The sequence below is a fragment of the Patagioenas fasciata genome, chromosome W (assembly GCF_037038585.1).
Source record: "Patagioenas fasciata isolate bPatFas1 chromosome W, bPatFas1.hap1, whole genome shotgun sequence".
NCBI classification, from domain to species: domain Eukaryota; kingdom Metazoa; phylum Chordata; class Aves; order Columbiformes; family Columbidae; genus Patagioenas; species Patagioenas fasciata.
In genome coordinates this window covers 1,827,534-1,852,124 of record NC_092559.1, presented here as the reverse complement: position 1 = coordinate 1,852,124, position 24,591 = coordinate 1,827,534, and the positions used below count along the sequence as shown (strand labels likewise).

At 46.0% G+C, this 24,591-nt stretch overlaps 2 protein-coding genes across 2 annotated transcripts; both read left to right on the top strand.

Annotated features, from left to right (window-relative positions):
* The first annotated feature begins 1,073 nt into the window (after window positions 1-1,073).
* LOC136114670 (tetraspanin-36-like) lies at window positions 1,074-12,508 on the top strand. The gene is made up of 7 exons (XM_065860106.2): window positions 1,074-1,227; window positions 7,782-7,973; window positions 8,255-8,329; window positions 8,485-8,580; window positions 8,793-8,945; window positions 10,490-10,573; window positions 11,031-12,508. Exons 1-7 carry the CDS (start codon window positions 1,168-1,170, stop codon window positions 11,115-11,117), a joined length of 747 nt encoding a protein of 248 aa, XP_065716178.1. The 5' UTR covers window positions 1,074-1,167; the 3' UTR covers window positions 11,118-12,508.
* Window positions 12,509-12,572: 64 nt separating this feature from the next.
* On the top strand, window positions 12,573-24,589 carry LOC136114605 (SKA complex subunit 1-like). The gene is made up of 7 exons (XM_065859995.2): window positions 12,573-12,786; window positions 13,575-13,676; window positions 14,108-14,232; window positions 14,781-14,872; window positions 17,521-17,658; window positions 20,701-20,870; window positions 24,237-24,589. The coding sequence occupies exons 2-7, from the start codon at window positions 13,589-13,591 to the stop codon at window positions 24,383-24,385; spliced, it is 762 nt and encodes a 253-aa protein (XP_065716067.1). The 5' UTR covers window positions 12,573-12,786; window positions 13,575-13,588; the 3' UTR covers window positions 24,386-24,589.
* The last annotated feature ends 2 nt before the right edge of the window (window positions 24,590-24,591 follow it).

Genomic DNA, 24,591 nt, shown 5'->3' with positions numbered 1-24,591 from the left:
GAAGCGGATGGGGATGAGATAGCTCGGAAGTGGCACAAATAGATGTGGGGTGAGCTGGAAGTGAATCAGCAATGTCCCGTTTAAACCCAGTTTTAAGCACTTCGAGAAAAATGGGGCTTAATAGGAGAAAATCAGATCTGGAAAAGACCCAAGCTTAACCACGCAATAAATAAATGGGTGGGAAAGCTGGTGCTTGCCCAACACGTTTTGGAAACCAATTTAAAGCCGACAAACCCACCCAATTCATCAAGGTCACGAGGCAGAAAACGGCTCTGGAATTGTTGCAAAATTAACTCTACACTTTCAGTGATTTTAAAAGCACGAGCGGGTGGAAATAAAGCGATTTTTGCAGCTCTCCGCAGTCCCCAAATTCAAATCATTCTCCTGAAGGAAGGTGCCAAATTAATGTGGATTAAGTTATAAAAGACATACCCATCATTAAGTGATATGAGATAAACGCTTTCTGAAGAAGATAAATGCAAAATGAGGGGATATTTTTCACGTTTTAAATCCTTCGGTGTGGCGAGGAGACAGATTAAGTGACACTAAGTCGCTTAGTGCTTAGTTTATATTTAACTAATAATTAATAGCTGTATTGTGAGAAAATAAACAACTATAACATCATCAATTATTTCTTAGTATAGATGTATGTGACAATTTTCAAAAATCATAATGCATATATAATAATTATGTGAATATAAGTAATGCAAGAGCGTCCAGTCTTTGGAGCGCTTATGGAGAATAATACCCAGCGCTGATAAAATAAATAATGCCGTTTAACAGTCTAATTGATTCTGCTGTTAAATTCATTTCTCCATTTCTTATTTCTTATATTTTGGTGGCCGGGATGTATTTTGAGGTGTCCAAACCTTGTCGATGTGGAAAAATGGGCACCACGCCGTGTCAAAGCAGGGAAGTTGAGGAGTGATGGGAGACACTCAGAGGGAAAAAGATCAAAAATTAAGCAAACAAAGCAAAAATAAAAACCATCGTGAAGTGAATAATTTGCTGACGGGGGAAGTTGCTCCATGGCCACCGCCCCGTGGGCGGGAAGGGCCGGGGCGGGCGGGAAGAGCCGGGGCGGGCGGGCCCGGGGGCGGCTCCACACGGACCTCACGGCGAATTCCTGCTCGTTTTGTCGCAGAATCGCTGCTTTTCTGTCACGATATGGACTGTGGCGTGATCACCTCCAAGACCGTGTTGCTGCTGCTCAGCCTCTCGTTCTGGGTATCGAGATTGAGGGGGGTTTTTTGGGGGGGGGGTCGCGGGTGGGTTGTGGGGCGGCCGCGGGTGTTGGGTGCGAGGGGATGGTTCTGAGGGACCATGTTCCCAAGCAACATCGCCAGAGTTAATCGATTAATTTAATCCACTAGCGCGTAGTTAATCGATTTATTTAATCTACAAGTGCTTAGGGAACTTATTTCTGTAGGGAAAACCTACAGACGCATTTTTAAAGACCAAAAAGTTGCGAGGTTTGAAAAGTTTCTGAGGGGCCGCCCACCCGCTTTGGGGTGAGGCGTATTTGGAAAATGGCCGAGAATTTTGTTTCGACTCTATTTAGCGACAAATACGCCTTTCCAAATCGCTTCCTGAGTAATTATTTACGACTATTTAAACAAGAAAAAAAAAAAGAGGGTGGGGTGTGTACTTTTTAGCCTTTGGTTTGAGGGGTTTGGGATGGGAGGTTTGTGACATGATGGTGACAGCTTGGAAAAAGATGCGATTATTCCAGTATTCCCTAATTTTGGGGGTTTTTCTCCTGCATGGGGAAATTTGCTTGATCCCCCCATGATGACTCGTGTGCTGCTCTTGTAGAAGGGACCGAATCGGTCGCGTAGTTTTAAACGTGACGGTCACAACCTGAGGATGAAGGTTGAGAACCCTCGGCCCCCATCGCTCGGCTTCGCCGTGGGGAAGGGAGAGAACCTTGCAAAGCGAGGAGGAATTAGAGAGGAAAAACAGGTTTCCCACAAAGCAGCTACACAGAAAGAGAATAAAAAACAACTCTAATAGTGCTTCAATTAAACCCCGAGCTCTCGTGGGGTGTTGCGCCTTGTTTTATAAATAAGGGACGTGCTGCTGGTTGGAGTGAGGAGCTCACCCTGTTCCAACCCAGTGTTTCTTTACAGCACATTTTATTGCTGAATTTATTTCTGAGTGTATCCGAGTTAATTTGTATCGCTGTGTTTGCTGCTGCATGTCGAGTAATGTGATCTCCCCTTTTATATTTGTTATGCGATAGCTTTTATTCTTAAATACTCGCAGGGAGACATTGGGACATCCCACTATTTGCGTGTGGAAATCCCCTGAGCTCATTGTGCTTCAAATCAGCGTCATTTCTTGGCTTTTAAAAACCTTAACAGCTTTATATCCTCTTGGAATTGTTTCTGGGACCTTCTGCTGTGGGGGAACACGCTAATCATGATTGAAGCCATTCGGTCCTGTGCACCTATGGACTATCAGTAATTATCCTTCCACACATCTATAACCTCTAAAATTGGGGTGACCCAGAGCAACCCTTTGTATTTTTACCCCAGGAAGGGCAGTTGAGCCCCAAAGCCCGTGGCGTTTAGACGCTGCCACCACCATTATGGGCAGTAATCGCATTCCTGCTGTAGAACCGCAGAACCTGGAAATCAGGTTTGGGGAGGGTGGGGAAGGAAGAACTGAATTGATTGTCTTTCAGATCATTTCTAAAACAAAATCAGAGAATGTCAGGGGTTGGAAGGGACCTGGAAAGCTCATCCAGTGCAATCCCCCCATGGAGCAGGAACACCCAGCTGAGGTTCCACAGGAAGGTGTCCAGGCGGGTTTGAATGTCTGCAGAGAAGGAGACTCCACAGCCTCCCTGGGCAGCCTGGGCCAGGCTCTGACACCCTCACTGAGGAGAAGTTTCTTCTCATATTTAAGTGGAACCTTTTGTGTTCCAGTTTGCACCCATTGACCCTTGTCCTATCATTGGTTGTCACCCAGAAGAGCCTGGCTCCATCTTCCTGACACTCCCCCTTTCCATATTGATCCCCATGAATGAGTCCCCCCTCAGTGTCCTCTTGTCCAGCTCCAGAGCCCCAGCTCCCTCAGCCTTTCCTCACCCGGGAGATGCTCCACTCCCTTCAGCATCTTGGTGGCTGCGCTGGACTCTCTGCAGCAGTTCCCTGTCCTTCTGGAACTGAGGGGCCACAACTGGACACAAGATTCCAGGTGTGGTCTCCCCAGGGCAGAGCAGAGGGGCAGGAGAACATCTCTGACCTACTGACCACCCCCTTCTAACCCACCCCAGGTACCATTGGCCTTCCTGGCCACAAGGGCCCAGTGCTGGCTCATGCTCACCCTGCTGGCCCCAGGACCCCCAGCTCCCTTTTCACTGCTCTCCAACAGCTCATTCCCCAACTTACACTGGAACCTGGGGTTGTTCCTGCCCACATTCAAGACTCTACACTTGCCCTTGTTCTATTTCATTCCATTTTCCCCTCCCAACTCTCCAGCCTGTCCAGGTCTCTGATGGCAGCACAGCCTCTGGCGTGTCAGCCACTCCTCCCAGCTTGGTGTCACCAGCAAACTTGCTGACAGTCACTCTATTCCCTCATCCAAATCATTGATGAATATATTGAATAATAGCGGCCCCAGCACTGCCCCCTGAGGCACTGCCCTGGATCCAGGCCTCAACTGGACTCTGCCCCATTGCCCACGACTCTCTGGCTTCTTCCCTTCAGCCAGTTCACACTCCACCTCACTACCCGCTCATCCAGACCGCACTCCCTCAGTTCAGCTGTGAGGATGCTGTGGGACACTGTGCCAAATCCCTCACTCAAGTCAAGGTAGACCACGTCCACCGCTCTGCCATCATCCATCCATCTTGTTATGTCCTCATAAAAGTCAATGAGGTTGGTCAAGCACCACTTCCCCTTGGTGAAGCCGTGTTGACTGCCCCTAATGACCCTCCTATCCCTGATATGCCTTGAGATGGCACCAAGGATGAGTCGCTCCATCAGTTTCCCAGGGATGGAGGTGAGGCTGAACGGGGCTTTGTGAGTACAAGGCTCCAAATCATGATCAAAACATCAGATTTACCAAAAAAAAGGGGGTGAAATTGGAGACCTATGATTATCCAAAACCCCTATAAACAAACTGATTGAAGCTGTTTTAACTACACAGGTACCCAGGGTGGTGCTTCCAGCTGTTGGGAGATCTGCCCACCTCCAATTTTGCTTTGTAGCACCTACTAATTAGGTTGAAATATGTGGTTATTTTGGTAAATGGGTGTTGACCTGCTCTGGATGATGATGGAATGGTGGTTTAATTCAATTAACCTAAAAAAAAGAGTGGAAGGGTTGGAGGAGACACCAATATTCTTGGTAATGTGACTTGTTATTAAACACGTCGTCACATCCTGGACTACTTGTGTGATCGGTGCTTAATCTGTCTCCTGTGCCCTTGGTGCATCCAAGACTTGTTTTCAACCTTCATAGTGGTTTCCTGTGTGTAGTGGAAGCTCCTTCTGATTTTAAGCTATTCTGCCCAACATCAGGAAGCAGAACTCAAGCGACTTGCAGGAAGACGCGCTTTGCTGCGCGCATAACGGTCACACGGATAAAAATAAAGCCAAGATGTAAAAAGGGAAGCGCTCAGATGATGATGCAGATACGGGGTGAGAAACTTGACCCTTTCTGGCCCATTTCTGGGGAACAACCTTACTCTGGGTGTCCCCAATGCTGGGAAAAGACCTGTTGGGTGGTCAAATTATGGATTTCGGTCTCTCGTCTCGCACCTGCGCTTTTCCTTATGGCAGGAAGCACAAACCCACCCCGTCCCTTCCCTTTCAGCTGCGTGACGAGCGGTATTTTGGGGCAGATTATAGGAAGTTTCCAGCTCCGAGACGTTTTCCCAGGTTTTAGCATTCGCTAAGTGAACTTTTCGCTCTTTGGTTTGTAGGTCGTGAGGTGGAAGTCGCAGGTTCCGGTGGCCGAGCCAGGAATGGCTTAGCGAGGAACCGGGGTGGTTCTGAAGGCAAATATTGAACTAGAGGGCGTTTTGTGTCTGAACCGGCTGTTCAGATCAAAACCAGCTTGGCGGCGGGCGATAAATCAACCGGCGCTCGGTTGGCGTTTGCCGCGAGCTCTTACAGTCTGTGCCTTTTATTTGGGGACGTGCTCAGACAACTAAATAAAGCATTTCTTTAACAAGACTTGAAAACAAGCTGCAACATGCCCTGTATTTTGATATAATCTACTTTGAAGAGTCTCCCACGGCTCTGGAGGCTCAGTAGAGTTGTGTCCCACCTCTGGATTTCCCATGTGGTTTCAATATAGTAGGAAAAGACTGCACGAGTCTCCCTGCACCCACGAGTTATTGGGGTTTGGTTCCCGTTCCATGTCGCTGGGGGTTTCCTGAAAGAAGTTCAGGGCCTGGTGACAGCTCAGGCCTTTCCCTACTCTGGAGCCTGAACCAAACTGCTCTGGTTTGGCTGGGGGCTCAAGAGCACCCACCACAGATGTAGATAAATACCTGAGGTGGGGGCGGCAGGAGGATGGAACCAGGTTCTTCTCAATGGTGCCAAGACCGAAGTCAACGGGCATGAACTTGAGCGATGGTGGATGCTCCATCCTGGAGACATCCCAGGGTTCTGAGCAACCTGAGCTGGTGAAGACGTGAAGAGATTGGACGAGGTGACCTTTAGAGCTCCCTTCCAACCCAAATTATTCTATGATTGAAACGTTGGAGGTTCCTTCTGAACGTCGACATTCAAAAGCCATCTGGATGTGCTCTCGGTGGTTCGAACAGATGATCTCCAGGTTCCTTCCCACCTCAACCCTTCTGTTCTTTGGTGACCTCATGCTGCCCCGGTAAGGAGGGTCACACAAAGCCGCCATCACGCTAATTGATTAATCATTTGGAGAAATGGACACTGTTAATAGGGTAGGAAACGAAGCCGACGCCAAGAGGTCCCTCCCAACCGGGAAAGTTTTAAGCCCAGGGCAGGAAAAGGAATGTGGGACATGGATGGGAAGCGCTAAGCAAGGCTTGTCCTGATTTTGGGGGAAAAACCCGGGGAGATGCTCATGGTCGAGTCCGGGATCTCCATGGTCCTCATGGGCTAAATGGGATTTTAAACAGCAGTTGGAAGTCATTAAAATGTTGGGTTTTGTACACAGAGAATTAAATACGTGGAGTATTTTCTGCAGGCGAAACAGCATCAGGTTTTATATTGGGTCCTCCGACTTAAATCACTGCTGTGCAAAGATGCTGGTGAAACAAACCTTAAAATGAACTCAAAACCCTCCGTGAGCTGCTTGTCTCATGAAAAACTAGAAGGGAATGGTTCAGAAGGTGTTTGTGTGGATATTTATAATTCTTCCAGTGTGGTTTTATTTCAATTTCCATGCTACTGTGGCTCTTTTACCATCTTATATTTATATGTGGTGGGAGGAGGGAAAGTTATCCGTTCTGCCTGTTTAAGGGGCCCCTTCTATGTCTCTGATAAATGTCGTGACGTATTTGCGTGGCTGTAAATTGTGGTCGTTACAGCTTCGCTTTCTTTCCGCTCAACCCCAATAAGAGTTCGTTGTTCGCGCTCATCGTTCCAGATTTCTGCTTTCGTCAGGGCCATGGGATAGAGAAGAGCAAATGATTCTGGTGTCAGGTCCTGGAACGACGTGGGTTACAGTGGTTGCGGCAGCTTTGTCGCTCAGCTGTGAAAAGGGGTTTTCTTGCAAAATTTCACAGAATCCCAGAGTGCCAGGGATTGAAAGGGACCTGGAAAGCTCATCCAGTGCAATCCCCCCATGGAGCAGGAACACCCAGCTGAGGTTCCACAGGAAGGTGTCCAGGCGGGTTTGAATGTCTGCAGAGAAGGAGACTCCACAACCTCCCTGGGCAGCCTGGGCCAGGCTCTGACACCCTCACCAGGAAGAAGTTTCTTCTCACATTTAAGTGGAACCTTTTGTGTTCCACTTTGTACCCACTACCCCTTGTCCTATCACTGGTTGTCACCCAGAAGAGCCTGGCTCCATCTTCCTGACACTCCCCCTTTCCATATTGATCCCCATGAATGAGTCACCCCTCAGTGTCCTCTTGTCCAGCTCCAGAGCCCCAGCTCCCTCAGCCTTTCCTCACCCGGGAGATGCTCCACTCCCTTCAGCATCTTGGTGGCTGCGCTGGACTCTCTCCAGCAGTTCCCTGTCCTTCTGGAGCTGAGGGGCCACAACTGGACACAATATTCCAGGTGTGGTCTCCCCAGGGCAGAGCAGAGGGGCAGGAGAACCTCTCTGACCTACTGACCACCCCCTTCTAACCCACCCCAGGTACCATTGGCCTTCCTGGCCACAAGGGCCCAGTGCTGGCTCATGCTCACCCTGCTGTCCCCAGGACCCCAGCTCTCTTTTCACTGCTCTCCAACAGCTCATTCCCCAACTTACACTGGAACCTGGGGTTGTTCCTGCCCAGATTCAAGACTCTGCACTTGCCCTTGTTCTATTTCATTCCATTTTCCCCACCCAACTCTCCAGCCTGTCCAGGTTTCTGGATGGCAGCACAGTGTTTCAGCTCAGCTAAATCAGTGTTTCGTTAGTAGAAAAGTGATTAACGGGATTTGAATTTTGTGTTACAGTTTGGATGAGCAGCTAGTTTAGATGCGCCTTGTTTTCCTTCTTGATCTTCGCATGCTATAGTCATTACTCCTAAAGTTAAAATATGAATTGCACCGATCCAAACAGCTCCGTATTTACTTTCCCGGGCGGACGCTTAATAAATAACCGCTAATAAGTCTCTCGTTTGCATTTCAGGCAGCAGCAGCCGGTCTCAGCTACGTTGGGGGCTACGTCATTAACACCTACAAGAGCTACAACAACTTTCTGCAGGACAAGTATGCCGTGTTGCCGGCCGTCATCATCCTTTGCGTCGCCGTCGTCATGTTCGTCATCGGGTTGATCGGCTGTTGCGCCACGTTCCGGGAGTCGCGCGTCGGCCTGGGGCTGGTGAGCGTCGCGCCTCCTTCTTCTGTTTAGTTCTCTGAAGCCCAAATCTCGACTTCTAGAATGATTTTGAATAGGGTTCGATAGCTTCAGGCCTCCAAGTCACATCGTTGAGCTCAATAAGCGGTGCTGAACGTACCTAATTCGGCTGCTGGTTTATTCGTTTTATCCCACAGTCGTCTCCAGACGCAACAACAGATAATGATAACTTACCGCTATAAGTTGATGTAATAGATAATGTGTGATTTAATTCATTCTTTACAGTCTTTTTCTTTTCATTTCAGTTCTTGGCCATTATCCTGGTTATCTTTATTGCAGAAATATCCGCTTTTGTCCTTGGATTTGTTTATAGGGAAAAGGTAAGCAAAGAATTAGCAGCTCTGTACAAACCTGAAAGTAAAGAATAGATCTTGCATTATTAGAGCATTCGTATATATCTGGGTTTTTGGGGGTTTTGTCCCCTATCCTGCAATCACATTAAAACAATATATATATTTTTTCCCTCTCCAAATAGGTAAAAAGTGATGTGCAAGGCACCATGCGCTCAGTCTTCGACAAGTATGATGGGAAAAATGCAGAGTCTACTGTTGTGGATTACTTGCAAGAACAGGTAAGAAAATACTTACATGGTTCTCAGAATTATTTAGAAAGGAATAATTGTGTCCTAAACGCAGAATTCAGCTCTGCAGCAGCATTTAGCATCTGATTCTCCATAGCAATCGAAGGCGCTCTTGCCCAGCTTGCCAAAGAGAGGTTTAACATTAATTAGCATTCGTGTTCATCTATATCCATACATCCCCGTAACTCTCCCATGTTTGGCAGCTTCATTGTTGTGGTGTAAAGAACTACAGTGACTGGACAACCACAGCCTGGTTTAACGTCACCCGTAACAACAGCGTCCCTCTGAGCTGCTGCAGGCAAGACGTGAAGAACTGCACGGGGAGTCTGGATCAGCCCCAGGACCTCGATACGCGGGTGAGGATAAAGGACATGGCTCCACAGTTGAGCCGTGATCGCTTAAGGATAATTCATCCAACTCTTGCCAGCGATTTGTCCCCAAATTCTTTTCTCCCCATAGTTTTCCCCTAACTAACGTCCTTCCTTGAGGTCTGGATGAGCAGGTGGTGAGGTGGAGTGTGAACTGGCTGAATGGAAGAAGCCAGAGAGTCGTGGTCAATGGGGCAGAGTCCAGTTGAGGCCTGGATCCAGTGCAGGGCCTCAGGGGGCAGTGCTGGGGTCGCTGTTATTCAATATATTCATCAATTATTTGGATGCTGGACTGTGCTGCCATCCAGAGACCTGGACAGGCTGGAGAGTTGGGTGGGGAAAAATGGAATGAAATAGAACAAGGGCAAGTGTAGAGTCTTGAATGTGGGCAGGAACAACCCCAGGTTCCAGTGTAAGTTGGGGAATGAGCTGTTGGAGAGCAGTGAAAAGGGAGCTGGGGGTCCTGGGGCCAGCAGGGTGAGCATGAGCCAGCACTGGGCCCTTGTGGCCAGGAAGGCCAATGGTACCTGGGGTGGGTTAGAAGGGGGTGGTCAGTAGGTCAGAGAGGTTCTCCTGCCCCTCTGCTCTGCCCTGGGGAGACCACACCTGGAATCTTGTGTCCAGTTGTGGCCCCTCAGTTCCAGAAGGACAGGGAACTGCTGGAGAGAGTCCAGCGCAGGCACCAAGATGCTGAAGGGAGTGGAGCATCTCCCGTGTGAGGAAAGGCTGAGGGAGCTGGGGCTCTGGAGCTGGACAAGAGGACACTGAGAGGTGACCTCATTTATGTTTACAGATATCTAAAGGGTGAGTGTCAGGAGGATGGAGCCAGGTTCTTCTGGGTGACAACCAATGATAGGACAAGGGGTAATGGGTACAAACTGGAACAGAAAAGGTTCCACTTAAATGTGAGAAGAAACTTCTTCATGGTGAGGGTGCCCAGGGAGGTTGTGGAGTCTCCTTCTCTGCAGACATTCAAACCCGCCTGGACCCCTTCCTGTGGAACCTCGGCTGGGTGTTCCTGCTCCATGGGGGGATTGCACTGGATGAGCTTTCCAGGTTCCTTCTGATCCCTCATATTATTCTATAAAAGCTTCAAGATGATGAAAGGGGGACCAGCCTGGATGTTGGGTCTTGTCTTTACTGATAACTCCTTCATGTTTCGTGTTAGACATGAGCAAGGAATTGTTGCTCCTGAGGGTGGTGAGAGCCTGGCTCAGGTTGGGCAGAGAGGTGGTGGCTGAACCATCCCTGGAGACATCCCAGGCCAGGCTGGACGGGGCTCTGAGCAACCTGAGCTGGTGAAGATGTCCCTGCTCATGGCTGGGGTAGCACTGGGCGACCTTTAAAGGTCCCTTCCAACCCAAAATATTGTGTTGCTACAAAATCAACAAGGCCAAAGCATGAGCTATGGCAAGAATGAAAGCCCTCAAATCAGTGGTTGGTTAGACAGGTCTTACAAGGGAGGTAAAACCCCGAAATATCCAGCTGAATTAGATCTTTTGATGAGTTCTCACCCATTTCTTCCCCGGCAGGGCTGTGCAGCGGAGGTGGAGTTGGGGCTGCAGAGCGTTATCAGCTACGCTATGCTTGTAATCCTGGGCTTCGCCATTGTCAAGGTAAAACTTCTCTCTTCCCTCATTGAAATATGACAAAGAACAAAACCTATTTATGACTTATAAGATTTAATGAAATTAAATGTGAAACCGGATCATCTTGTGGGTGAAAACTAGAGTTGAAAAGCCCTGATGGAAAACTCACAATCGGTGCATCGAACAAACACCGATGCAGCTTCGCAAAGGTTTTGACCCATGAGTTTTAACCTGTTCGCTCTACCTGCTCCCCAAGATTCGTAACCTGTTCTTAGTTGACGATTTCAACCCTTTAATAACAGCAAAGTGGGTTTTATTTGATGATAAAAGGGTGGCTGTAAGATGAACCGTTGCTATTTAACATCCCATTCCTCAACTCAGTGCAGAAGCCAAAATCCGCCCAGATATCTCATATAACGTTACATCTAATGACTAAAACATAAAATCCAGCAGAACTAAATCTCTTACGCGCTCTCTCTTTCAGTTCTTTGCCATGCTGAGCGTCTGCGTGCTGACCTGCAAGAGAGAAGACACTGGGTATCAACCGCTTTACTCGGGCGTATTCGCCTAATAAAACACAAACATCACATTTTTCGCTTCCCGGTGATAAAATAGAGGACAATTTATGACCTTCTCGCTAAGTTTTTGATGTACATGAAGCTGAAAGAATGGGTGTTGACTTGGGAAAGTTCCTTGTGTTTGGCCCTCGAAACATGCAGAAGGAAAACCTTTTGAATTCAATCTATATTCAATATGTTCATATATTGTTTGTAAGCGTGGGGAGTTAGAATATGTTTTCTCTATATCTGATGGTATTTCTGTTTGATTTTTCTTTCTCCTTCTGGTCTTATGTTGTAATTCAGTTTACCACAGAGGTGGTCAGCGCAAAACAACCTTATTTAAAGTCTAGAACCGTATATTTGAGTTGGTTTTTAAAAGCACTTAGCAAATGTGAAGCAACGCCAGGCTAGGAGGGGACGCGTGTTATTATTTGACGTTAAAAATTGCTCATGAAGCAGCGCTTTTGATTTCTTTTCCTTTTATTGATGCTTTAATAGTTTGGTCAACAGGCTGTGTCTCTTCATTTAACGTACAAGTTGCAAAGGTTATTGGGAAGATGAGAATCACAGGACACGTTGGTTCATGTGGTTGTGTAGATGGGATGGCTGGAGGGCTCAATTCTGCCATCCCTACTCCTTTCACCTCTTTTCACCCCTAAAAATATAAAGACGACGCATTTTTGTACCGAGGAATTGCAATAATTTGCTGGCTGGCGGAGTCACGCGATTCCTTGTTTGTTCTTTTAATTTCTCCTCGAAATTCTGATGAAAGTCACTTCTTGGATGGCCTTCTTGGTTCTTCTTTTAACACATTTGTGTGTTAATCTGTTTCTCAGTTCTTTTAGGGGTTTTGGGGTTGGTTTTAGGGTTGGGGAAGGAGGGAATTACGAGCTATTCCCTGTTAGGGAATTGTGGAAAAACAGCAGAGTTTTGCTTATATTTTTATTTGGAGAGATAAGCAGTCAATCCTTAACAATAAAAATTTATATTTTTAGTTAATTAGGGGAAAAAAAAAGGAGTTTAGGGTAAGTTAGGCTGTTTATTTATACTTCCCCCCCAGAGTAAAAAGCAATGGGTTATGACGATGTTCTATAAATGTACCATTATGAGTATGTATATGTTGAAAAGCGACTTAATTTTTATAGAGGGCTTTTGTCTTTTACTGAATGTGGAAATAAACTGAATTTCTATGGATAATTAATAAAAGCTATGAGGTGTTTTGTGTGGGGAGGAGCCGTGCAGGGCGATCCCCCCCAGAGTAAAAAGCAATGGGTGATGATGATGTTCTATAGATGCACCATTATAAGTATGTACATGTTGAAAAACGACTTAATTTTTAGGTAGGGCTTTGTCTTTTATTGAATGCTGTAATAAAGTGAATTTCTATGGGTAATTAATACAAGCTGTGAGGTGTTTTGTGTGGGGAGGAGCCGTGCGGGGCGGTCCCAGGGCGGGTCCCTCAGCGCTTCCCGCCTTCCCAACGGCCGCTCCGGGTTTGAAACGGCGCCGGGCGGCGGGAGCGATCGCGACTCTTTTTGGGGAGCTTTTCTCACCCTTTCCGGCTTCTTCACCTTCTTCAAGGCTTCTTTACCCTTTTCAAGGCTTCTTCCACCCCTCACAGACCCGACCGAGCCGGCTCCGGTGAGAGCGAAGCGGGAAACACTCGGCTCGGGACCTGAGGTAAAACGGGGCCGCGGTTCCGCTGCCGAGGGTTGGAGCGGTTTCTCCTGTTTTGTATCCTCACAATGTGTGGAAATCGGTAAATCTCTAATTTAGCGAGCGTGCTGGTTCGCCATATTTTAAAAACGAAAGGGAAAAGCTTCGTTTTTAAGTGTTTGGTAACCGCCAGAGGGAGCCGAGCGAGCGCTGGAAACACAAGGGGAGCCAGGAAATGGGGTTAAATGCTGGTTTGTTACACTGAGACTGGGGAAGATGCGTTTCAGCAACGGGTTTGTTATCAATTATTGGGTATTATAGAGTTAATAAGCCTACTCACACAAGAGTAACCACTTTTTGCGCCTCTATTCTGCTGGCAAGCAACTGCACATTTTCTTTTCTTTAATTATTGGTCTTAAAACTGCAAACCTACCTCTTGCAATATTGATTACCTGATGCGGTCTCCCTGAAAGCGCCTCATAGCACCACTTTATATAGACCAGATGTATCTTTATTGCCGTAAATTGCCATCTTTAGTAACTAAGAGCTTGATATAACGCTTATCCAGTTTTTAGGAGGAATTGTTACATTTTGCTGGTCTCCAGAGTTCAGGGAAATTGCTTTATTTTGTCTAATGTCAGTCGCTTCGTGCTTCCTCCTGTTTCCAATTCAGGAGGATAAAAGGTAGTTATGACATTTATTGCTTTATTTAAATTCTCTTTGCTGCTTTGCCACATCAGTTTCAAACTTCTGTTTGTGTGCTTTGTGTTCGCGACTTGGGTCGTTCTTATATATCCTTTATTTTGCTTTAGTATAATAGAGGAACATGGCATCCTCAGAGCTGGAAGATTTGTGCTTTCACATCAACACGAAGATTTCAACGATTAAAAAGACCCTTCAGCTAAGGAACATAGGTAAAAGCTATTAAAAGCGGATTATTTCCTTCTAGAACTGCGCTAATGAGACGAGGAGTGTGATGTGAAGCGGGCATCAAGTCATAAAGTGAGCGCGGATGGCCAAATAGCAGCGTTTTAGTGGAACCAGGTGCCAAGCGGAGAACATGGGCTTAGAAAAGTATATTCCTTTGAGAGACTTGGAAATTGGTGGTTAATTCACCCTATATTTTATATACTCAGTGGGGGAAGCCCCAGATAAGAGAAGAAAGAATGTTGGCGAGTATATGAAACCTAATGATAAAAACGCGCAAAGGCACAAGTGGAGGTTTTACGCAGATGTTGTCTCGGAGTAACTGGTTGTGATGTAGCCACCCAACAAGGGGTAAATGTATTGAAACTGAGCTGCTGAAATGTTTCAGGTTTTTGGCTGGATTTTCTCCCTTTGATAGGTCAAGAAGCATCCCTCAAAACTACGCTCTGTAAAATAGGAAATGAGATGGCTCTTGTGCACGATCTCCTGAATCGAATGGAGGCGGAAGTTCAGCAGCAAGAAAAACTGAATGATTTGCTAAAAGTAACATTTTTCTTTCTGTTCCTAAAACGCTGAGAAATTCCAAGCGTTGATAAGCGCGTGGTTCTTTTTGAAGTCGTACGTTTTGATGCATGTGTTTATATGTAAAACATGCTCGCGACAGGAGTAGATCCTGCGATCTAAAGAGCAGCTCTCATTTTCCATCTTTGCAACAGCTATGAAACCGACTTAATGAGAACATTTATCTATTTTAGTGCGTGGTTGCGGTGCCTTCATGTGTTAAGTCTCTATGGGAAGGTGTTTTTTTGGGGAATATAGATGAGTTGCCTGTAGTTTTTGTTCATCACCACCACCCAGATCTTCCAGGGTATTTGTTAAATATCCACTTATTACCCACTTAAATGTCTCTGATGGACAACGTTGTTTTCTTGCTCTGAGCTCTGCTCCTTGCTCTTGGGGAAATTTGGGGTAAAGAGATGGAGAGAGCAAAGAACACCTCTCAATTTAAAATGTGTTAGCATCCCCCTAATAGCAAACTGATTTTCCTTGCTTGGCATTAAATTTCTGATGATGTCTAATGCTCATTTCAGGAGCTGCAGAAATCTGCTGAGAGACATCAAAAGGAAGCCCAGCACCTACGGGAAAACATCCCTCCCCATCTGCCCAAACCAACACAAAGCTGGTATGTGGAACATTAAACGATCGGGCTGCTCGTGGCAGCATCCCTTGTACCCCTTTTATCCTATATTTTGGGAACTAATGTCGTTAGATGTGTTAATTCTGCAGTTTGCTCTTGACTTGCACCCTAACAAATTGTTCAGATGGAAGCTTCTAGTAGCAGGTGTGACGTTGCGGTAGAAAACCAGTTCGTTGATAAACCGGAGCGTTCCTTGCCGTAGGATTGCGAACGCGCTGATTTAATAGCTGCGGTGCCTAAGGATTGAAGGGTGGGTCGCTAGAACTGATGTTCAACACCACCCTTCCAAATATCATATTAAAAATATATATATATATATAATTCAATCATCTTTCTGTAGAGATTTAAATGATGGTTGTGATAGTTTTATTCTCTTTTAATTGCAGCAGCTTGGCATTTATTCTATCTAGCAATGACATCCAGCTGCCTTTAGAGGGCGGTATGAAGAAGCCGTTCCCGTTCGGAATGAGACGCAAATCTGTGCCACAACCTCTATTATCATTCAAAAGCCTTCTAAGATGTTAGACTGAATTTATCAGAGCGATCAGCTCTTTCATCTATGCCAGATGGGGGTCTTGTCTTGATCCTGACATCTGAACATCCCTTGTTTCCACCCTATAGCTCGTCAGGAGGCAATTTATCAGTATTTGAATTTAACGCTTGCAACGTGTACCCTGAATCTCTCAGCTTTCCCTTCTCTTGCTCCTAATGCCAGACAAACCTCAGGGTGAAAACATTCCAGGCGTATTCCAGCAAAGTAAAAGGTTAAGGATGTGGACACAAGGTTGCAGGGGAGAAAAGTGAGCCGTAATTTTGGATATTATCACCGGGGTTCTGCTTTCTTTGTGTAACTTACTTGACCTTAAACTTAGATTAACTCCTGGGAATTGTTTAGGTGCAAATGAGGCTTGTTCAGCAATTGTATCACTTTGATTTCAAGAAGATTCTTTGGGGTGTTGGTTTTCCTTCCAATCTCATCCTGCTTTTGGTCAAGATAATTGTAATATAAGTTTAGCTGGTCCTTCCTTTTCTAAATAGACCCGCATATGTAAAACTAAGCAAGTTTTTTTAAGACTATTCTATTATCTGTCTGCCAGACCAAAATTGGGCAGAACCCCCAAACCTTCATCTGTTTGAGGCTCTAAATTGAGGGTTTATTATAAAAATTAATGCTCTAGTAATCACTCAAAACAGGAAATTCCTTGGCCGTTGAGATCTTGCCTAAACATATATATATATATAAAACATACAATTCAACACCATCCAGCAGGCTGGAATATGCTTCAAAAGCTCAATAGATGAGTCAGGCTTCCCGAGAGTTGAACTTGGTTCAAAGAGCTGTGAAGCGTTTCAAAATCCGCCCGTTAGGCTGCAGCTCCGTGCTCTGCTTCATCTGATTTAAAAAAAACCTAAAGAAAACCAGGCCTCCTGTTCTGTGAAATGTAAGGGTACGTTGGATTCTTAACCGCTCGCTGCTGCGTTTGGATTCCTTCCAATTCACCTGCTCGCAGCCTCTCCGGCGGAACAGCTCTAATTTAAAGTCGGTGCAAACACGCAACCTGAAATGGAGTAGGCTTGCTGCGTTTTATTTCTTTTTCTTGCGAAGATGGTGAGTTGTGTTCACCCAGACGGGCTGAGAGTAAGCAGATGTACTAATGTACTATGTTATTCAATATATTCATCAATGATTTGGATGAGGGAATAGAGTGACTGTCAGCAAGTTTGCTGGTGACACCGAGCTGGGAGGAGTGGCTGACACTGGAAGCTGTGCTACCATCAGAGACCTGGACAGGCTGGAGAGTTGGGCGGGGAAAATAGAATGAAATAAAACAAGGGCAAGTGTAGAGTCTGGAATCTGGGCAGGAACAACCCCAGGTTCCAGTGTAAGTTGGGGAATGAGCTGTTGGAGAGCAGTGAAAAGGGAGCTGGGGGTCCTGGGGCCAGCAGGGTGAGCATGAGCCAGCACTGGGCCCTTGTGGCCAGGAAGCCAATGGTACCTGGGGTGGGTTAGAAGGGGGTGGTCAGTAGGTCAGAGAGGTTCTCCTGCCCCTCTGCTCTGCCCTGGGGAGACCACACCTGGAATCTTGTGTCCAGTTGTGGCCCCTCAGTTCCAGAAGGACAGGGAACTGCTGGAGAGAGTCCAGCGCAGCCACCAAGATGCTGAAGGGAGTAGTGGAGCATCTCCCGGGTGAGGAAAGGGTGAGGGAGCTGGGGCTCTGGAGCTGGACAAGAGGACACTGAGGGGTGACCTCATTCATGTTTACAGATATATAAAGGGTGAGTGTCAGGAGGATGGAGCCAGGCTCTTCTGGGTGACAACCAGTGATAGGACAAGGGGTAATGAGTGCAAACTGGAACACAAAAGGTTCCACTTAGATATGAGAAGAAACTTCTTCGTGGTGAGGGTGGCAGAGCCTGGCCCAGGCTGCCCAGGGAGGTTGTGGAGTCTCCTTCTCTGCAGACATTCAAACCCGCCTGGACACCTTCCTGTGGAACCTCAGCTGGGTGTTCCTGCTCCATGGGGGGATTGCACTGGATGAGCTTTCCAGGTCCCTTCCAATCCCTAACATTCTGTAATGTTATTTTTACTACTTCTCCACTATTTATACACCAAATATTCATTCGTTTTACAGCGTCACTGGGCTGACTGTGAAACGTGAAGAGCCGACGAAACTTATAGAACCTGAACGTGCGAAGAAACCTACAAAAGAGTCGAGACCCATTAAAGAGGTGCCCTTAATAACTGCAGAAGAATTTGAAAGTGTTCCTGCGTACGTAAGCCTGGCTTTGCTTAAACCTCATCCTGGCAATTTGGGTTTCAAATGTGGGTTTGTGGAAGTGAGCTCTTGTAGAACTAAGCCTAACAGAGATGTTGTAAGATTTTATGTGATCTGTAGGATGAAATATTAACTCCAAAGAGTTTAAATGCAACACTGGCAAACCTGAAATTTAAATGAATGGAGCTAATTAGGTGATTTTTTTGTGTATATTTTGGGAAGATCAGAACTAATTGGTTAAACCCCAAACCTCTTACCTCAAATAATCCATGATAACCTCTCGAAATGTTTGATTTTCCTCAGAAATGGAAGGTTTTTCACTGCTGTTGGTGTATGGGGAGAGCAGGGACAGACACCAGCCATTTATCGCTGGTTTATAGGAAGGTTGTGTCTTAATTTGAGCTATAGAAGCTATAGGAAGATTCTTATTGAGATGGGAAAGGCATGTTTGTTCTTTGGAGGGAGATTTACACGTATTTCAATAGATCTCTTAATCTACCTTTATTTTTAATTCTGTTACCTGGCAATGTTGGAATCCAAGATTGGGAGAGTCCGTTCAACTTATAATTTCACAGATTATTTAACCAAATCTAAGCAGCGAATGTTTGCGAGCTAAATTTTCTTATACCTAATATATCCTCTTGGTAAAATGAGGATTAGGTTCATATCCCAGTTCTCCAGGTCAACGCTGGTTCTGCTTTAGGATGGCAATAGAAACACAAGTTAATACAGTGTATTTATGCAGCTGCTGTGCTAACATAAGACTGTGCCTATGTTAAGCCTGACTGAGGACTTAATAAAGCCCAGCTTATGTGTCTAAATCCTGTAGCAACTGTGTACGGTGGGTTTTGCATCTACCAAAAGCCTCATTCCTTTTTCTCTAGGAAAAATCCAGGTGGTTTTCACCCCCTTTGCGCTGAACGGGAAGGAAAATCTATCCCTAATGTAATTAAAAGGGATATAGAGTGGCTTTGTATTTTCAGAACCCTGCAGCGGGTATTTCACAAAGGTTGATGCTGAGTTAGGGCGCAGATTTGGATCAAACGAAATAGAAACTTGGAAATACTCTTGGCCTTCAAATCTATTGCAGAAAAGGCGACTTTTTGGAGGAACAGAAAAGAAATGGCACAGTAGATGTTTTGTTGAACGTTGAATTCAAGGCAAAGAAAATGCTTTATTCTATGCCTAAAATCCTACTGCTAAAGATCTTTTTAGAATCTATACATTCATTAACACCCTCTGAAGTCTCAGAAGATGGTAACTTGATGGACTATGCGTTTCTTTTATCCGAAGCGTTTTTAAAAGAGAGCAGAGCCTGGCCACTAGGAGCTTTCTCTATTTTATTTTTATTCCCAGTGGTATATATGCGATATATTGATGTTATTCTCTTCTTTGAAGAACACAGTGCTTTGGTTTTTAAACCCACAGAAATAAAATCATGTGTTTCGAAAGGGGCTTTTATGGCTTACAAAAAGAAACCAGGTCGCTTGGTGAAGCACGTTTTAGGGTTATTTTCAATATGAATTAAATGGATCGGTCTGGATGAGCGGGTGGTGAGGTGGAGGGTGAACTGGCTGAAGGGAAGAAGCCAGAGAGTCGTGGGCAATGGGGCAGAGTCCACTTGAGGCCTGGATCCAGTGCAGGGCCTCAGGGGGCAGTGCTGGGGCCGGGATTACTCAATATATTCATCAGTGACTTGGATGAGGGAATAGAGTGACTATTAGAGAGCAGTGCAGGGGAAAGGGAGCTGGGGGTCTTGGGGACAGCAGGGTGAGCATGAGCCAGCACTGGGCCCTTGTGGCCAGGAAGGCCAATGGTACCTGGGGTGGGTTAGAAGGGGGTGGTCAGTAGGTCAGAGAGGTTCTCCTGCCCCTCTGCTCTGCCCTGGGGAGACCACACCTGGAATCTTGTGTCCAGTTGTGGCCCCTCAGTTCCAGAAGGACAGGGAACTGCTGGAGAGAGTCCAGCGCAGCCACCAAGATGCTGAAGGGAGTGGAGCATCTCCCGTGTGAGGAAAGGCTGAGGGAGCTGGGGCTCTGGAGCTGGAGAAGAGGAGACTGAGGGGGGACTCATTCATGGGGATCAATATGGAAAGGGGGAGTGTCAGGAGGATGGAGCCAGGTTCTTCTGGGTGACAACCAGTGACAGGACAAGGGGTAATGGGTGCAAACTGGAACACAAGAGGTTCCACTTAAATGTGAGAAGAAACTTCTTCATGGTGAGGGTGCCCAGGGAGGTTGTGGAGTCTCCTTCTCTGCAGACATTCAAACCCGCCTGGACACCTTCCTGTGGAACCTCAGCTGGGTGTTCCTGCTCCATGGGGGGATTGCACTGGATGAGCTTTCCAGGTCCCTTCCAACCCCTGACATTCTGGGATTCTTTGATTAATTTGGAACTTCTCAACCTGGCATCTTGGACCCCCAGGGGCCTCTCAAATACTCTGTTTCAGGGGTGGTAACGCTGCTTTTATTTAAAAAAAGGTTATGTGTGCTAAGTAGAGCAATTTTTATTAATAGAAAAACAGCTGCACCTCCAACTTTGAATCTTCATTGTTCAAAAATATCAATAAAGTTGAAAAGTGCATCTAAATAATGGCAATTCAGCCTAAAATTAGAGCAATTGATTCGGATTTGGCAGTTTTTACACACCCTGTGCAGACCTGGCTATTCTTAAAATTTACAGCGAACACTTAATTTTAGGTGATGATTGTTGAATGCCTGCCTACCTTCTGCTTTGGAATATTGAATTGGTTATGGATGAGCTACTTGTGCTTTAAATTCTTTGTATGTTGGCCAAAAACTGAGGTTTTTCCCATTCAGATGAAAATGAGAGTATTTCCTGTTCATTGATCTTTTCACTCTTATTGTCCTCCAGCTTTTAGCTGCCTGATGTGCTGACTTAAAAAGCCCTTATTATCTTATTAATCTTATTATTTTAGTCCTGGCTTTACGAAATGCTCGGGAAGCGGTCGTTTCTGTGCTTTTTGGTACTTGGCTTTTTGCTTTGTGGTTACTGAACTTTAACTTTGATTTGTAGGTATATGAAAGGCCGCTTGACGTATGAGCAGATTAACGCGGTCGTTCAAGACCTGAACAAGGCCGTGGTGGGCAAGTACAAGATTGTGCATCAGCCTTTGAAGTCAATGAATGTAGCAGCCAGAAATCTCTACCACAGGTTCCTGGAAGATGAAACGAAGGATACAAAAGGTATTTTTCTTTTGCCTTTGTTAGTACCGATCTTGGAACACTTGGATATTACAGCGCAAGTCTAAAACATTGTAATGACAGCACATGCCTTTTGTGTTAGAATGTAATTAGAGCATCTTATTCTCTTCTGGATAAAGTGTAGCACAGAATGTCAGGGGTTGGAAGGGACTTGGAAAGCTCATCCAGTGCAATCCCCCCATGGAGCAGGAACACCCAGCTGAGGTTCCACAGGAAGGTGTCCAGGCGGGTTTGAATGTCTGCAGAGAAGGAGACTCCACAACCTCCCTGGGCAGCCTGGGCAAGGCTCTGACACCCTCACCATCAAGAAGTTTCTTCTCATATTTAAGTGGAACCTTTTGTGTTCCAGTTTGTACCCATTACCCCTTGTCCTACCGTTGGTTGTCACCCAGAAGAGCCTGGCTCCATCCTCCTGACACTCACCCTTTCCATATTGATCCCCATGAATGAGGTCACCCCTCAGTGTTCTCTTCTCCAGCTCCAGAGCCCCAGCTCCCTCAGCCTTTCCTCACCCGGGAGATGCTCCACTCCCTTCAGCATCTTTGTTGCCCTACACTGGACTCTCTCCAGCAGTTCCCTGTCCTTCTGGAACTGAGGGGCCACAACTGGACACAAGATTCCAGGTGTGGTCTCCCCAGGGCAGAGCAGAGGGGCAGGAGAACCTCTCTGACCTACTGACCACCCCCTTCTAACCCACCCCAGGTACCGTTGGCTTCCTGGCCACAAGGACCCAGTGCTGGCTCATGCTCACCCTGCTATCCCCAGGACTCCCAGCTCCCTTTCCCCTACGCTGCTCTCTAGTAGGTCATTCCCCAACTTACACTGGAACCTGGGGTTGTTCCTGCCTAGATTCCAGACTCTACGCTTGCCCTTGTTCTGTTTAATTCCATTTTCCCCTCCCAACTCTCCAGCCTGTCCAGGTCTCTGATGGCAGCACAGCTTCCAGTGTCAGCCACTCCTCCCAGTTTGGTGTCACCAGCAAACTTGCTGACAGTCACTCTGTTCCCTCATCCAAGTCACTGATGAATATATTGAATAATCCCGGCCCCAGCACTGCCCCCTGAGGCCCTGCACTGGATCCAGGCCTCAACTGGACTCTGCCCCATTGACCACGACTCTCTGGCTTCTTCCCTTCAGCCAGTTCACACTCCACCTCACTACCTGCTCATCCAGACCGCACTCCCTCAGTTCAGCTGTGAGGATGCTGTGGGACACTGTGCCAAATCCCTCACTCAAGTCAAGGCAGACCACATCCACCGCTCTGCCATCATCCATCCATCTTGTTATGTCCTCGTAAAAGTCAATGTGGTTGGTCAAGCACCACTTCCCCTTAGTGAAGCCGTGTTGACTGCCCCTAGCAATTATTGTTTTGACTGAAGAGTTTTTCCCATGATGGATTTTGTTACTTTATATATTTTCACTGAAAATGTGTCACTTCACCTTGCGTGTTAGCAATAAAACTTCGCACAAAGCTTTAGTTTGGCATCACTACAAGTTCTGGAAGCTCCCGCTGTGATAACCAAAGTGTGTAAACCGTGTTTTCACTTTTAAACTATTAAAAATGTGTTCTGAAGTCGGGAAATCGGGGTCATCGCTCATGCCGCAGTGGCTTTGTGGAAGAGACAGGGCTGTCTGATAATCTTAAGAAGTTTTCCCTTTTTAAACGCGCAGAGAGAGCAAAAACGCACGAAAATATCTTCCTAGTTGTCCCAAAACTACACGGCACAGTAAATCTCTAGTATTAAATTCCCCTTTTTGACATTCCTTTCCTTTGGAGAACAAGGATGTAATTATTCCCGGAGGGATGTGCTGCGCACGTCAAGCTTGGTGATGTCCTTACAATGCCCTCAGGTTTCCAAGTTCAGCCGTAAAACATGGAGCGAAGGCTCTTCTGTCTCACAGAGAGTTCTTTACCCGAAAAACAAGGCTCTCAATATTTATAGCACGGTGATAACATCACAAACTTTTAGATTCTCGATGCAGATTTTGTGTAGGGAAGGAATTCCGAGCTGTTTTTGAGACCTGTAGGATAAACATGTATGGAAGTCAGCGTTGTAAAGGACTTCAATAAACCAGGACGTTCAGCATCTGCGTATATGCGGTAGATCTTATTTTGGTTCTGTTTGTCGTGCCTAATCATCTAGAAAATCTAGAGAAAAGGCCTGTCAGACACTTCTTAGCTCATTCAACGTCTTTATCTATCGCGTTTTTTGGGATGAGGTTGTGCATTCATTGATTCGCTCGCTGAGATTTCTCGGCTTCGCATTGCCCAGGTTTCTCAGCCTGGGCTGTTTGCCAGTTGAACTCCGGCTCTGATTTCAAGATGAGAGAGGATGCTGCCTGGTTTATTAGGATAAGGTTGATCAAGAGGGTGATTCAACTGATTTAGGGATAGTTAGTTAGATCGCTCAGAAGATGGAATTGACAAACGAAACGGCTACAGATTTGCATTCGCTTAATAAATAAATCAAAGCTCTCCTGGCAACTTCAGCTTTCCAGCTGGCACCAGCTTCTTTCTCCGTGATGAAACTGAAAGGACTGTTCAATAACCTCATAGAAATACAAGATGCTCCATTTTATTTGAGATGCTGCTGTATTTACCGTATTTAAGGGTAAAAAAAAGAGGGAGAGCGCTCTCCTTCTCTCTTCTCCAAGCTAAAACATCCCTAGTTTAGGGATTTCTCTCTCATCAATGCGATATTATCAAAGAACATCATTTCCTTCTACTTATTCTCCTTGAAGATAATTAGGCGTTTCGTTCTTATACCTTAATTAGCACGTTCCTCGTTTCAGAATTCTTTTTTGCGCTTTTGTGAAGGCGCGCGGTTAAAACCTTATGGGAAATATTAAATAGATGGTTGTTTTACTAGATCTATAATTATCTCCTGAGTGGTGTATAAAGGCTGAATATGAAACGGTGGGGAGTGAATATCGGTATGGAGGGCTTAGAACTCCCTCCCTCCTTGTGGCTGCTTCTTTGTGGGGATTTTGGGGGTTCTGTTGCAAGTATTTTAATGACTTTAACTTCACTCAAGGCCTATAAGCGCTTGATAATGAGCATTTCCTATTAGAAGCAGTTAATCAATGACAGGAAGGGATGGGCTGGCAGCTCTGATGCAATTCTCTTAAACACAAGGAGGATGCTGTTCCACGTGGTTAATTGTCTATTTTAATTAACAACGATTCTGTTCCAAATCTGACGGAAATCAAGGCAATGGTGGCCTGCGTAACTCTGACGTATCTTCAGGTAGTTTGAGATCATCCTACTGCTGATTTTATCTTTCAATCAGCTTGGGGAATTAAGAATTGCCATTTCCGAACCGTTGAGCGTCGTTATTTGTTTTCCAGGCGAATTCTTCATCGTGGAGGCCGATATCAAAGAATTCACTCAACTCAAAGTGGATAAACGCTTCCATAGCATCCTCAACATCCTGCGCCACTGCCAGCGAGTGCGCGAAGTCCGTGGCTCCAGGCTCGTCCGCTACGTCATCTGCTAACGAGCTTTCCACGCTCCGCTTCACCCAAGATACAGGAGGCCGAAGTATTTTGAGACACGCAGGTTTTGTTGTCTGAACAGAGATTCTATGCGAACATTCCTCCCCAGGTCTCTTATTTTCCAAAAGCGAGGACCACGAAATATTCTTCAGGCATCTCTCCTAAATTAACATCAAATAACCTCGAAGTATTTTGAGTTTTGAGAGAA